We start from the raw sequence: 14936 nt of genomic DNA on the forward strand, positions 1-14936 counted from the left end.
CGGATTCCTCACCTAGCGCAAGTATTGGCAGGGAGACTACGTATGAGATACTTGAGCTACAGACGATAGCTGTGCCTTGTGTGTGCGCTAAATGCAGCAGCCGCAGGAAACACATGAGGTAGCACTACCCTCTGATGAATGTTTGCCACTTAATACTGCAGCCCGACTATTGTTAGCTAGTCTCTCACTAGTTTCTGAAGCTTTTAGTTATGCACCATTGAATAGTAGAGTTTTGACATTGCTTGATTTATACTTGTGATTTGGACTACTCCCTGGAGTGTTGTACATGCTGAAGACGGCTTTGCTACACTTTGGACTTCTGGTTATCCATTCACTTTGTGAATTCCACTGTCATTTACCTCCGGAAATGCCCGTTTTGTTCTACCCGTCTCAATGTTACCAACAGTGAGTGTTACCATGAAGCGTTTTCTACTATGCAGAGTGGGACAGCAAAGTTCTAGGCATGTTCTACAGGATTAAGATCAGGTGATTTAGCAGGCAAATTGAGGTATGATAGGGTGCCAGACTCTTTGTCAAAATGGGGATGTATGTACGTAAGCAACTGTGTGAACACGGTTATCGTCATCTTGGAAAATGAGTGTATCCACATAATATTTATCATGAAGATATAGAAGGAAGGGCAACAAGTGGTTACCAAGAATGTTAAAATAAATGTCCTACTGCACGTTCACACTAACCTGAATGAATGGGTCCAAATTACGGCAGAATAAACACACACAAAACATGGAACCTCCACCAACTTTAACTACACCCTTGACACAATGCCAGTTCAATGCCTCACTACGTCGAAGTGCTCTCGATGCATTGTATTGTTTGAAAAGAAGCAAAATCATGACTCATTGGACCACACTAAACACCAGCTACTGTCCAGTTTCTGTGTTCTTTGACCTGTTGATGATGTACAGCAGTCTCCGATATTGTGGGCAGTGGCCTTTTGTGAGGTACCTCACTCAAAATGTCCATTATATAGTTTCCTTCCCAATGTTCACTCAGAAACTGGCTGATATGGACCTGCATTCATTGACAGGAGCAGTTCCTGCAGGATTTGAAACTGATTGTCATTGACAAGGCATGACACTCATCTCCTGTCCCTGTTGATTAGGATGTTTTTCCCATCACTGTTCTTAAACCGTGTATCATGGCTCTGAGTGGAACACCTTTCCTTGTAGCCACAATGAACAGTTTGTGTTTATACATCAACAAATCAGCCGAACAGCATACATGCCCTGTCATGATCTATGCCAATGATGGAGGGTGATTCAAAAATTCAATTTTTTTTTTTTTCATCTTAAATCAATATTTAGAGTTTTGTGAACAAAATGGTAGTAAAATGAATCAATTTGGACATTGCGAACATCTTTAAAAACAAATTTAAACATATGCCAGTATGCTGCTGCGGTTGGATGTCAAATGGTGTCATTATTATTTGCATTGACCTAGAAGCGTGAGATGCAGAAAGAAACAAGGTTTCACAGTACAACAGAAGGAAAGTAACAGTGTTTAGTTTGTAATTACATAAGACAAAAAACAGCTTTTCTCTGGGTTCCTTTAATCGGTTTTTCGGTTTGTATTTCCGTCTTTGAGAGCGTTTTTTCCTGGGGAAGAAACCGTGAATGAAGTTGAAACTGACATCACGTACTAAGGTCGGTGGTCGCTTGGCGGTGTCAAAGTTTGAAGCTTGTAAGTGAAGGCAGCGAGGAGTTAGGGTAATTTATGCGCTCGTGATGTGTCTGATTTATGCGATTCTCTCACTGTCACGGCTAGCGAGCGGGCAGCTAGCAAGCGGAGCGCAGCGGAGTCGCATGCAAAGTCGGGAAGCCATGAAACAAAAAATTCCGCATGAAAAATGGGTTCTTGAGGAAGCTAAAAAGGCCAGAATAACACCGAGGAGCAAGAAAAGGAAGATAGAAGATGAAGAACACACAGATCGAGAATATTACGCAACTGGAGGGTTTTAAGAACAACAGAGGTGAGTAACAGTTGAAATGTACCTTCAAACTGAATTTCCCATGAATCAAATTTTCTGACATGTTTATTTTATGCAATAAACAAAAAAACTATTTGAGCTACAGGTCTGAAATTTTTGTGATATTTCAGGCTACCATTTGGAGAAAAGTAGACTACAGACCCCAGCTTCCTATCACCATGATGAAAAACATACCTTTATTAATTATAAAAAAAATATCTTGATTTTGATTGTCTAATTTATGTATTTATAGTGGAAAAACTATTGACTGAAATCATTTGATTGGAGTCTACTTTTTAGACAACAATGTCATAAACGTGTGCACAAAGTTTTAAGCATCTAGGAAAAGTATTTAATAAGTCTATAGACTTTAAATATTCCTCACCAAATCAATCAACGTATATCAACCTATATTTACAACAGTTTTACGGCTCATATTGCTTTTGTTTGTATCTTGTTCAGCAAATATCTGCAATCTATTGCTTAAAAAATTAAGTCATATACTAAAATTTGCAACTATTTCACAGGACATCTGAAATCTTCAGTTCTCTCAGGTCCAACTGGCTTGCCACATTTCAGGTGATCCATGTTGTTATATAACTCACTGCATATTCACCAGTGGATGGAAAATTAAGTCATGAAAGAGCTTCAGTGAAAATGTTTATTCAATCACAGACAGTTTACACACACAAGAAATGGTACTGTTTTGGAGGATATACTCTTCAAAATAAAATAAAAGCCTACATTTGCTGCCACTGCTACCATGGAGAACTCTGCATTTACCATTTTGGTACCTACACTGTCTAACAAAAAAAAGGGAAGCATCCAGAAGGAAAACAGGAAGCGAAATTAAATTTCACGGGTTGAGAGGGCAAGTCACATTTTATTTAAGTGATTACAAAGTGACTCAAATTTACAAAGAACTTGGCACTATGAGCCCACTTATCAGCATGATGTTGCAAATAAATAAATAAATAATATTGGCAAAGAAAGATGGACATGGTTCTGCCAACATGGGTATTTTGAAACGACAGTTGAGGAAGAACTAGAAATACCCTGGTTTAGACTGAGAACAAGTTATTCAGAATGACATACAGACAAATTCTTAATGGTTACCCTACAAAATTGCTTTGCAGATTTGTTTAGCAACATTCAGATCATCCAGTGACACAGCAATGGCATGATAACTTCAGACCGGGTGCGATGTACATTGTAGTTATAAGTTGCAGCAAGTATTGTTGCCATGGCCATGTCACAATTAACATTGAAATGAAAGGAATGTGTGTTTACTTTCAGTTAAAAGCCACAAATCCCACAACCAAGCTTAACAAATTTGGGAGTACACAATGAATCAGTTGGCTCCCTTAAGGAAAATCAAATTAAATGCCATTACTACAGTTATTAGGGTGCAACATAAATTTAACTTACAGTGATTTAATTGTTAACTGTAGAACTGGTCTTGGCCAATGAAATTTAAATGAAGGGGAGAGCCTCTCAAGATAGCTTGCACAATTATATTAGGACTGCAGAAGAAACAGTTCATGAACTCAACACTTGTTTATTTTACAGCCTGCAATTCTACAAAGGACAGTAACTATAGTATTATTCTGCAAGTAATGGCCCACCTGGTTGGATTAGTGACTCCTATACATAATAAGGACAAAAGAATGGACCCGCAAAATTACAGATCAATATCCCTAACTTTGGTTTGCTGCGGAATCCTTGAACATGTTTTCAGTTTGAATATAATAAACTTTCTCGAGACAGAGAACCTTACGTTCAGGAATCAGCATGGTTGGTTGGTTTAAAAGAGGAGGGTGGGGGCGGGGGGTGGGGGGTGGGGTGGGGGGGAGGAAACAAACTACGAGGTCATCGGTCCCTTGTTTGTGATAAAACAATGCCACAAGTGTGAGAATAAACCAGACGAGACATACAACACAAAAAGGAAAAACCACAAGAACGAAGGAAAGGCAACAAACACTAAAAGGAACAAAAGAAGACAAGAAAACAACAGAGAGATGCTAGAAACAGAAGAAAGTAAAACAAGAAAGCAGATTACAGTGGCTGGCCGACCACGATGTAGCGGGACTTTGAATTTCGCCGCGCTGCACTCGTTCCCTCGGACATGAATTGTGCCGTCGCAGCGGTATGAGCACTCGACAGCAGAGAAAATACTAAAATTGTAACTCTTTTTTTGTTTTTCTATCCGATTTTTGTTTGTCCCTTGATAGCCGAAGCTTAAGACAGACTTGATCTGAGGAAGACGTTAAAAAACTTATTAGCTAGTCTTGATCTGATTTTAATGTGTAGACATATTGTGGAAGTTGTTAAGAAATTCAGAGGGTGGAAGTAGCAAAGTAAATTAAATTGCATGCAGTATCAAGATGATTTTAATTGGTATAAATTAGTGATTCCTGGATGATTGCAAGATTTCGGAGCAGACTTTTCAAGCCGAAATGAAGGAGATTTTTGAAGACCTGGATGCCGCACGAAAGGAGACAAGTTAACCTGGTAAAGGGTGAACTCTTATCTACGCCACTTCCCCCTGTCAGTTACATTTTGTTATTCTCTGTTTCTTTTCAATAATTTTTGTAGTGGAAATTGGTTTAACGTTTGCTCAAAAACGCCACAAGGACCACCCCAACTATAGCTTTTCTGTAATACGAAGTCCGATCTGCATTTCTTTCTTTCTTTCCCTTTTTTCACGGTCATTAACGATTAAAAAAAAAAAAAATCACTTATGATTTCTTCCCACATTTTCAACCTTTTTTTCTTTTTCTTTTCTTCTCTCTTTTCTTTTTTTATTAACCACTACAACGAGAATCAAAAGGAAAAGCCAGCCATTCTGTGACACATTAAAACCAGGACACAGAGGGATAAAGGACATGTGCTAAAACTTAGATCAAATGATAAAACCTACCCTCACAAATAAAATGTAAAACTAAATCACCCAATGAGGCGTTGTCAGATAAAATGAGCAGCAACGAGTCCGGTAACCCAAGATCTCGTTGCTGGGCAGTCAAAGTGGGATGTGCACCAGAATATGGGACACTGTCAACCGGGCGCTGCACCGACACTGAGGCGGGTCTTCACGGTGCAAGAGGTAACTGTGGGTTGCCCACGCATGGCAAGTGCGGATCTGGCAGAGGACAACTGATTCCCTGCGAGAGGCCTGCATGGAAGACTTCCACACATTCGTAGTCTCCTTAGTGACACGAAGTTTGCTGTGCGTATTGTTATGCCATTCCATCTCCCAAAGCCGAAAAACCCTGCAGCGTAAGTCAGAACACAGGTCAGGTTCAGATGTGCCCATCTCCAGAAGCAGTTTCTGTGTAGCCTGTTTGGCCTGCCTGTCAGCAAGTTCATTGCCTGGGATGCTGACGTGTTCTGTGGTCCACATAAACACCATTGAACGACGAGACTGGTCCAGAGCATAGATGGACTCCGGTACGGACGCCACCAAAGCATGGCGAGGGTAGCACTGGTCGATAGCTTGTAGGCTGCTCAAGGAGTCAGTACACAGAAGAAATGATTCCTCGGGGCATGAACGGATATACTGAAGTGCACGAGATAGGGCCACCAGCTCTGCAGTGAATACACTCCAGCCATCGGGCAAGGAATGCTGTTCAATATGGCCTCTGTGGACAAAGGTGAAGCCAACATTACCATCAGCCATCGAGCCGTCGGTGTAAACCACTTCAGAGCCCCAGAACACTTCAAGAATCAAGAGGAAGTGACAGTGGAGAGAGCCGCAGGGTTAATGGAGTCCTTAGCGCCACACGAAAGCTCCAGGCGAAGCTTCAGCCTACAGCTACACCACAGAGGTGTATGTGAATGGACCTCGAGGAGAGGTGGTAAAGGGAAGGACTCCAGTTCAGACAGAAGAAATCGCACGCGAACAGCAATCGTTAGCCCTGACCTGGGCTGCCTGGGCGGGAGGTGAACTGCCGTGGTTGGGAAAAGAAAGCAGTAATCAGGATGTTCAGGAGAGCTATGAATGTGTGCAATGTAACTGGTGAGCAGTTGTGAACGTCTGATCTTCAATGGAGGGACTCCAGCCTCTACCAATACGCTTGTCACCGGACTCGTCCTAAAAGTTCCTGTCGCTAGTCGAACTCCGCAATGGTGCAATGGGTCAAGCAAACACAATGCTGAGGGTGCTGCCCAACCATAAATCACACTCCCATAGTCAAGGCAGGATTGAACAAGGGCTCTGTAGACCTGCAGCAGCGTGGAGCAATCTGCACCCCAGTTAGTGTTGCTCAGGCAGTGGAGGGTATTGAGGTGCTGCCAACACTTCCGTTTAAGCTGACAAAGATGAGGAAGCCAAGTCAAATGAGCATCGAAAACCAGACCCAAGAATCAATGTGTCTCCACTACAGTGAATGGATCGTCATTACGGTAAAGAGCTGGTTCCAGATGAACGGTGCGACGCCAACAGAAATGAATGAAACACGCCTTCATGGTGGAAAACTGGAAGCCATGGGCTAGAGCCCATGACTGTGCCTTGTGGATGGCTCCCTGTAGGCAACATTCAGCAACACCAGTACTGGAGCACCAGTATGAAATGCGGAAGTCGTCTGCATACCAAGAAGGTGAGACGGAGGGCCTGACAGCTGCTGCTACAACGTTAATTGCCACTAAAAACAGAGAGACATTCAATACACAGCCCTGCAGGACTCCATTCTCCTTGATATGGATGGGGCTATGGGAGGCACCAACTTGGACATGGAAAGTACAGAGCGACAGGAAGTTCTGGATAAAATCGGGAGCGGGACCCGGAGACCCCATTCATACAATGTGGCAAGGATATGATGTCGCCAGGTCGTGCTGTATGCTTTACATAAGTCAAGAAAGACGGCAACCCCAGGTGTTGGCATCTGGAAAAGGCTGTTCGGATGGCAGACTCGATGGACACAAGATTATCAGTGGTAGAGCGACCCTGGCGGAAGCTGCCCTGACATGGAGCCAGTAGGTCACTTGACTCCAGGACCCAACCCAACCGCCGACACACCACGGGTTCCGGCAGTTTACAAACAATGTTGGTGAGGCTGATGGGCCAATAGCTATCCACATCAAGCAGGTTTTTACTGGGTTTGAGCACCTGAATGATGGTGCTCTCCTGCCATTGTGACGGAAAGTCGCCATCACACTAGATCCGGTTGAAGATCATTAGGATATGATGAGAGATGCTCATACTGATAAGTGGGCTCATAGTGCCAAGTTCTTTGTAAATTTGAGTCACTTTGTAATCACTTAAATAAAATGTGACTTGCCCTCTCAACCCGTGAAATCTGGCTGTGGATCTGGTCAGGCCCAGGAACTGTGTTGGGGCAATGTGCAAAGGCACTGAGGAGCTCCCACTCTGTAAATGGGGTGTTATAGGATTCAATGTGGCATGTGGCCCGAGCAAAGTGCTTAGCTAAGTGCTTGGCAATCGCGTTTGCGTTGGTAGATAACATGCCATTTATGGTAACACTGGGAACACCTGCTGGAGTCTGGTACCCGAAAAGACGTTTGATCTTTGCCCAGACTTGCGAAGGTGACGTATGGCACCCAACAGTCGAGATGTATCTCTCCCAACACTCCTGCTTCTGTTGTTTGATAAGTTGGCAAACGTGGGCATGGAGCCGTTTAAAGGCTCTGAGGTGCTCCAGGGAAGGGTGCCACTTATGCTGCGTACAGCTCGCTGACGCTCCTTAATTGCTTCAGTGACTTCCGGCGACCAGGGGCACCCTAAAGAGCAAGGGATTGCGGTTTCTGCCGCAGAAACAATTGTTGTAGTCATGTGCTCAACCATCACATCAATGTCATCACCTCGTGGGGGAGATTCAACGGTGACAGCAGAGGTGAAAGTTTCCCAGTCCGCCTTGTTTAAAGCCCAACTGGGCGGGCGTCCGAGGGCCTGACACCAAGGCAGCAACAGGAAGATGCTCTCCAGTGGATAGATGGGAGAGGCTGGGGCTGCAAATTGATAAACCAATGGCCGAGTAACTACCATGAGCCACAGTGAAATGTGTGGCGGCCCCAGTATTTAAAAGGGAGAGGTTGAACAGAGACAGTAAAGTTTCGACATCTCTACGTTGGCCGGTAAGCACGGTGCCACCCCACAAGAGGTTATGGGCGTTAAAATCTCCCAGAAGTAGGAAAGGTTTAGGGAGTTGGTCAATCAGTGCAGCTAATGCATTCAGGGGTACTGCATCATCTGGAGGAAGATATACATTGCAGAAAGTTATTTCCTGTGTTGTCCTTATTCTGACAGTCACAGCTTCAAGAGGGGTTTGAAGGGACACAGTGTCACTACAGATTGAGTTTAGGACATAAACACAAACTCCATCAGACACTCTATCACAGTCGCTACGGTTCTCGTAATATCCCCTATAGATAAGGAGGGCAGGGCTCCGCATTGCCGGAAACCAGGTTTCCAGGAGGGCAATGCAGATAGCAGGTGTAGCTTAACAGTTGCTGTCGCTCAGCCAGGCGGTGGAAAAAACCGCCGCAATTGTACTGGAGGATGATGTCATCATTAGGCTGGGAAGGCATGGAACATTCAATGAGGCAGTTTACGCCTCAGAGTCACCTGCTGCCACAGACTTATTGCATGAGCAGTCTATATCCATTGTGTCTGAGGGTCTGGCGAGATCTAGGTCCTCAGCGGACACCAGAATCTCCACCCCATCCTCAGACACAGAGCTCATAGGTAGCGGTGGTGTGGGTGCCACCGCAATTTCCTTGGTCTTATGGGTCTTCTTTTTGGAATTCTCTCGCTGCTCCTTGGGTTTGCCCGACTGGGAGGACTTCACTGGCTCAGTCTCCGGGACTGAGGATGAACATGAAGTACTATGACCAGCTGCTTTTGAGCTCTTCAGCCACTGGCGGGTGTCATCTTTCCCACTAACAGAAACCTGTGAAGGGAGTGACCCAAAGGACCCCTTCCTAGCAAGAGAAGCCAAAAAGACTTATGCTTCTCCGGCTTAGAAGTGTGGACGGACGTCCCTGATGGTTTGGGGGGTGTTACTCCCAACAAAGGTGGTGCGGGAGCAACCGGGAGGGAAATCCCCCCCACCATCAAGGGGCAGGTATAGTCTTCCTGGCTCTGAGAGGTGACTGGGGTTGGCAGACCTGATGGAGCCAGAACTGTTGTAGCAGCGTCGTAAGATGATGTCATACGTACAGGATGCAGGTGTCCAAATTTTCTCTTAGTCTCAGTGTAGGTAAGTCAATCCAGGGTCTTGTACTCCATGATTTTCCTTTTTTTCTGGAGAATCCTGCAGTCTGGCGAGCAAGGCGAATAGTGCTCTCTGCAGTTGACACAGATGGGAGGCGGGGCACATGGCGTATAGGCATGTGATGGGCATCCGCAATCTCGACATGTGACGCCAGAAGTACAGCAGGAAGATATATGGCCGAACTTCCAGCACTTAAGCACCGCATCAGGGGAGGGATATAGGGCTTTATATCACAATGGTAGACCATCACCTTGACCTTCTCGAGCAATGTATTACCCTCGAAGTCCAAGATGAAGGCACCAGTGGCAACCTGATTATCCCTCGGACCTCGGTGGACACGCTGGATGAAATGTACACCTCTCTGCTCTAAATTGGCAGTCAGCTCATTGTCAGACTGCAAAAGAAGGTTCCTGTGAAATATGATACCCTGGACCATATTTAAGCTCTTATGGGGCATGGTGGTAACAGAAACATCCCCCAACTTGCCACTGGGCAGAGGATGCTGTTTTTATCAAAACTGACCCAGAGCACATTTTTGACAAGCCCTCCACCTCCCCAAACTTTTCCTCCAAATGCTCCACAAAAAAAACTGAGGCTTCATGGACATTAAAGATTCCCCATCAACTCTCGTACATACGAGGTACTGGGGCGAATAAGCTTCACTGCGAAATTTTAGCCTGGCGTTCCTCCCATGGTGTGGCCAGGGAGGGGAACGACTTGGGGTCATATTTCTTAGCATTGTAGTTAGACTGCCCGCTTAGAGACAGCTGGTGGCGCACCACCAGCAAGGAATGACGTACTATGCTTAATGGCGTGTCATCCGCCCTGATGCCACCCATTCCAACCAGGGGGCCTCCCCACGGGCACCACCCAGCCACAGCAAATGACACCTGACAAGATGGCCATTGCCAGGAGTCCCTGTGCCCCAGGGGGATGGGCATCTACCCCTTGGCATACGTGGGGAGTTAACGGCGCAGCAATCAGCACAGTGATCCCTGTGTGGTCAGGGGGCTACAACCAACAGGGTACATGGCGGCCCCACCACAACAGACTGGCTACCACGCTGGATATCAGGTTCAAAGGAGTCCATCGTCGACGGAGAAATCGACACTCTGAAATTCCTTTTAGTTGCCTCTTACATCAGGCACGAATACCTCGGGCTTATTCTTACCCCCCGGACCCGCAGGGGGAGAATCAGCACGGTTTTCAAAAACATTACTCGTGTGAAAATCAGCTTGCCCTTTTCTCACATGATACACAGCGAGCTAAGGGTGAACGGCGGTAGTCTGATTCCATAGTTCTAGATTTCCGGAAAGCATATGACATGGTGCCCCATTGCAGAGTATTAATGAATGTATGAGCATATGGAATAAGTTCATAGATATGTGAGTGGCTCACAGACTTCTTAAGTAATAGAATCCAGTATGTTATCCCGAACTGCGAGTGTTCGTCAGAGACAAGGGTATCATCAGGAGTGCCCCAGGGAAGTGTGACAAGACTGTTGTTGTTCTCTATATACATAAATGACTTGGTTGACAGGGTGGGCAGCAATCTGCAGTTGCTTACTGATGGTGCTGTTGCGTATGGTAAAGTGCCAAAGTTGACTGACTGTAGGAAGATACAAGATGACTTAGGTAAAATTTCTAATTGGTGTGATAAATGGCAGCTAACTCTAAACGTGGAAAAATGTAAGTTAATGCGGATGCATATGAAGACCAAACCTGTAGTGTTCACATACATTGTAAGCAATGTCCCGCCTGACACAATCAAGTCTTCTACATATCAGGGCACAATGCTGCAAAGTGATATGAAATGGAACAAGCATGTGAGAACTGCAGTAGTGATGGCAAATGGTCAACTTTGGTCTATCAGGAGAATTTTTGGAAAGTGTCGTTCACATATAAAGGAGACCGCATATAGGATGCTGGAATTCTTGAGTACTGCTCGGGAGTTTGGGATCTGTACCACATTGGATTGAAGGAAGACATCAAAGCAATTCAGAGATGGGCTGTTAGATTTGTTACCAGTAGGTTTGAACAACATGTAAGCATTACAGAGATGCTTTGGGAACTCAAATGGGAATCCCTGGAGGGAAGGCGACATTCTCTTCGAGGAACAAAACTGAGAAAATTTTGAGAACCGGCATTTGAAGCTGACTGCTGGACAATTCTATTGTGCCAACATACATTGCGCTTAATGACCAAGAAGATAAGATATGAGAAATTAGGGCTCATACGGCGGCACATAGAGAGTCGTTTTTATCTTGCTCTGTTTGCGAGTGGAACCGGGGCGGGTATGACCAGTAGTGGTACATGGTAACCTCCACTACATATTGTATGGTGGTTTGTGGAGTGTCTCTGTAGATGCAGATGTAGTAACTGTCATAAGCTGACACATTGGTGGTGCACTGATTGAAGCTGGATGATACGTCAATAGTATGGTTATGAAGACTGATGCCTCACAATAGACTATTTTAAATGAATCTCAGTTCTTAGTACATTATTACTGCCTAATGTTATCTACTACTTCTCCTTATCCAATAAATGCCTTCCCTTGAGCCCCTATGCCCATTATTGCTTTTTTAAAAAATTGCTGCTCATCTTCATTCTGATGAATTTCTCTCTCTCTCTCTCTCTCTCTCTCTGTGTGTGTGTGTGTGTGTGTGTGTGTGTGTGTGTGTGTGTGTCTGTGTGGGCGCATGCGCACCCAGTTGTTCTTGCTTCAGCAGCTGGTGTATTCTCAACAAACTTGTACTTACAGGATCAACTTCAATTTGTAGAGGTTTCTTCAGACTCTCTGCCACCAGCTCTGTTTTTCCTTGTGTCATAATAGAACCATTCATTGTTGATGTTGAAGAGACTTGGGTCTCTGAAAAATAAGGAATATAGTCTGAGTTTCTACTGACCACCAGGAGTGAATGAATTGAACGAAAGAGGCATAAGCAAGAAAAAAGTTATCTACATCTTTCAACACTGAAAAGCTAATATATCATCAGTTACCCCTCAATGCTATTTTAAAAACGAACCTTACATACTTCAACAAAAGACATAACTTCTTGGAATAAGGTAACAAAACTCACTTGAACGATCTGTCAAAGTTGTTCCCATTTCAGCTTGTGTGTCTTCATCATCTGAGTCATATTCTTCTGGCAGAGCACTACCTAAAAAATAAAAGTGAATGTATCAGTATGAGTGATAAATTTGATATACAACTATTTAGCATTTATTTCCAGTCAATTTATTCAAAAAATTGATGTGGATGAGATACTTAAACAATGTGTGCTCAAATTACAACACCAAATGGTTTCTGTAATGTGAGAAAGTAATCCTTGTACTCTACATCAGTTTCATGTTACACGTCATCCATACAACACTAAATCTTGTAATATCCACCAACACAAATACTGATAATAGTAATAAAAGTCAAACTATAAATTTATCTGATGTAAACTCCTATTCATCACTGAAGATTATTCACAAGGACATATATGCATGGTCTCAAAATGAGACAATTAAATAAAGGATTTTAATTGCTGTGATAATATCATTGCTGTCTATCAGCCATACTACATTGCAAATGTTGCATCTGTTTGTTCTTTGTATTGTGCTAGGAGGATCTGAATAATTTGTGGAAAAGATATAAAAAAGTCACTTGCTTCTGGTACATTAGCACCATCATCTCAGCGAAACCTTGACTGGTAATACTGGAATATTTCCATGCTCATTGGGCTTGTGGACATTTAACCACTTGATACAGATAATGTCCGCAAAGACATATCGATTTCTAGTGGTATTTTGTTAGAGTCACACAGCAGTGTCACTTGTCAGGAACTTAACTGTTATCATAGATGAGTGTAGTATAAAAACTCCTAAGTTCCATTGAACAATTAACTAGAGTTAGTTACGTAAAACATAAAGCTCACCTGCAAAACCCTCAATAAAATACGACAGTGTTTCGTGTGTTCAGTAGTACCTCTCTTTTGAACATGAAAGTATTAAAAATTCTTGTATATATTGCACATAATACAGCTTCTAGTGATAAAATCTAGATTATTTGAAAAGTAAGAACCAATAAATAAAAATTACTTTCATTAGAAGATCTTTTGATGATAGGTTTAGTTTATTTGAACACCTATCTTACTTTTTTACATAATCATTATTCCCTTCTAAGCATTTTTTGAAACACTGCACTAGTGTTTTAAACCCTTCTGCATTCATCCTCATCACCTTCAAACTGTTGTCCTCCAAGCCACTGCTTGAAGTGTCAAAGTGTCATTGGGCATAGGGTTGGGATTGTACTAAGGTGGATGAAAAATTCCCAACAGAAATTTTGAATCTTACCTCCCCTAATTTATTTCATCCAAGGATCATCTCATAGTGATACAGGAGGTGTACATTAACTCCTGATGAATTTCAGCAGCTGTACATCTTTGAGCACGTAAATTTTGAATTACAGCACACACTTCGCAACTGACAGGAGCAATGATTTTCAAAGCCTTTTTTAACAGTCATATTACTTCTGCAGTTTCATAAACAATCAATAGATAGCACTACTTACTGTAAACTTGCTCTGAGCTGCCAACAATCATATATAAACAAACAACTCTTGCTTTTCAAATATGCTTTGTATTTAAGTAAAGACAATATTTAACAATGAGGTTAACTTCAAAACCAAGAACTGTCTTGCAGAATTTCTGATAATTGGATGTGAACTATAACTTGGTTCAATTGCAAGTCATCCATAGTTTTATCCCACACAAACTCTTGAGGTTGTTCCAGCAATAGTATATTTCTATATGGCAGAGCAATCACACATTCAAGTACTTGACTGAGCATTTGCCAGCACATACCTTGAGAAGACTCTTCATCTCCAGAAGAATATTGTACAGGCTCATCATACCCAGTAAAGAACGGAAAAAGTGCATTCATTATATGAACAACTTCATCCATTGATGGTCTGTTTGCTGGATTTTTGTCCCAACACCTACAAGGTTAAAAACAAGAACTGTTAGAGATAATTTACAATTACTTTCTGGGCAAGTCAGTCATCTTCAAAGAAACAGAAACATTCTCTGTTTGACATGTCATTTTTCAGCAATGCAAAAATAAGGGAAGACCTATACCAGTTTAACACTAGAGACAAAGGATATAGCAACTGAAAAGTTTATGTCTCTCAAACAACATTAACAACGGTGAAAGTAAACTTTGTTTTGAGAGGGCCAAGAAAATTTACAACAAACTAAAACTGTTGTGATTCAGGTCATGCAAGGAGAGTGACTGTAGATTAACAAAAACAAGATGCAAAAAGATTAATGTTGAGGATGAGAAAGAGGAGGTGGAGGAAGGAGAATAAAAAAAATAAAAATAAAATGTTCCATTTAGAAATATGTCTTCAGATATCACTTTTACATTGATTTTTAAGGTGCTAGGATTCTTCAAATCTATTTGTTGCTGTTGGAATTATGATGAATTAAGTGCACACTGCACCTCAAAAGAATCCAAAGTTCATTTTCACATCTTTACAGACAAACACTTTAAAGCAACACTAAATTAAAATCGTCTCCTGCCTCTAGAAAAAATTTAAAACTTCCTTCTCATGCAGACATATTTCTTGTCCCCAGTAGTACTGTAAGATTTTCTTATTCATTGAGCTCAGTTTCTAGCACTGCCACCTTATTTATATTCTATGTAATTTTAAACACACACAGTCCACAATGTGTT

At 42.7% G+C, this 14936-nt stretch overlaps 1 protein-coding gene across 1 annotated transcript in view; it reads right to left on the minus strand.

Moving 5' to 3' along the window:
• The window catches only part of LOC124596374 (mitogen-activated protein kinase kinase kinase 7-like), a 147157-nt gene that overhangs the window by 71031 nt on the left and 61190 nt on the right, over nucleotides 1–14936 (minus strand). The window contains exons 6-8 of the mRNA XM_047135487.1: nucleotides 14066–14199; nucleotides 12296–12376; nucleotides 11975–12084 (exon numbers count right to left, since the gene is read on the minus strand). Of these exons, the coding sequence (XP_046991443.1) occupies nucleotides 11975–12084; nucleotides 12296–12376; nucleotides 14066–14199 (325 nt within the window). The remainder of the gene's footprint in view (nucleotides 1–11974; nucleotides 12085–12295; nucleotides 12377–14065; nucleotides 14200–14936) is intronic.

Source organism: Schistocerca americana, chromosome 2, assembly GCF_021461395.2.
Source record: "Schistocerca americana isolate TAMUIC-IGC-003095 chromosome 2, iqSchAmer2.1, whole genome shotgun sequence".
Classification (NCBI taxonomy): Eukaryota; Metazoa; Arthropoda; class Insecta; order Orthoptera; family Acrididae; genus Schistocerca; species Schistocerca americana.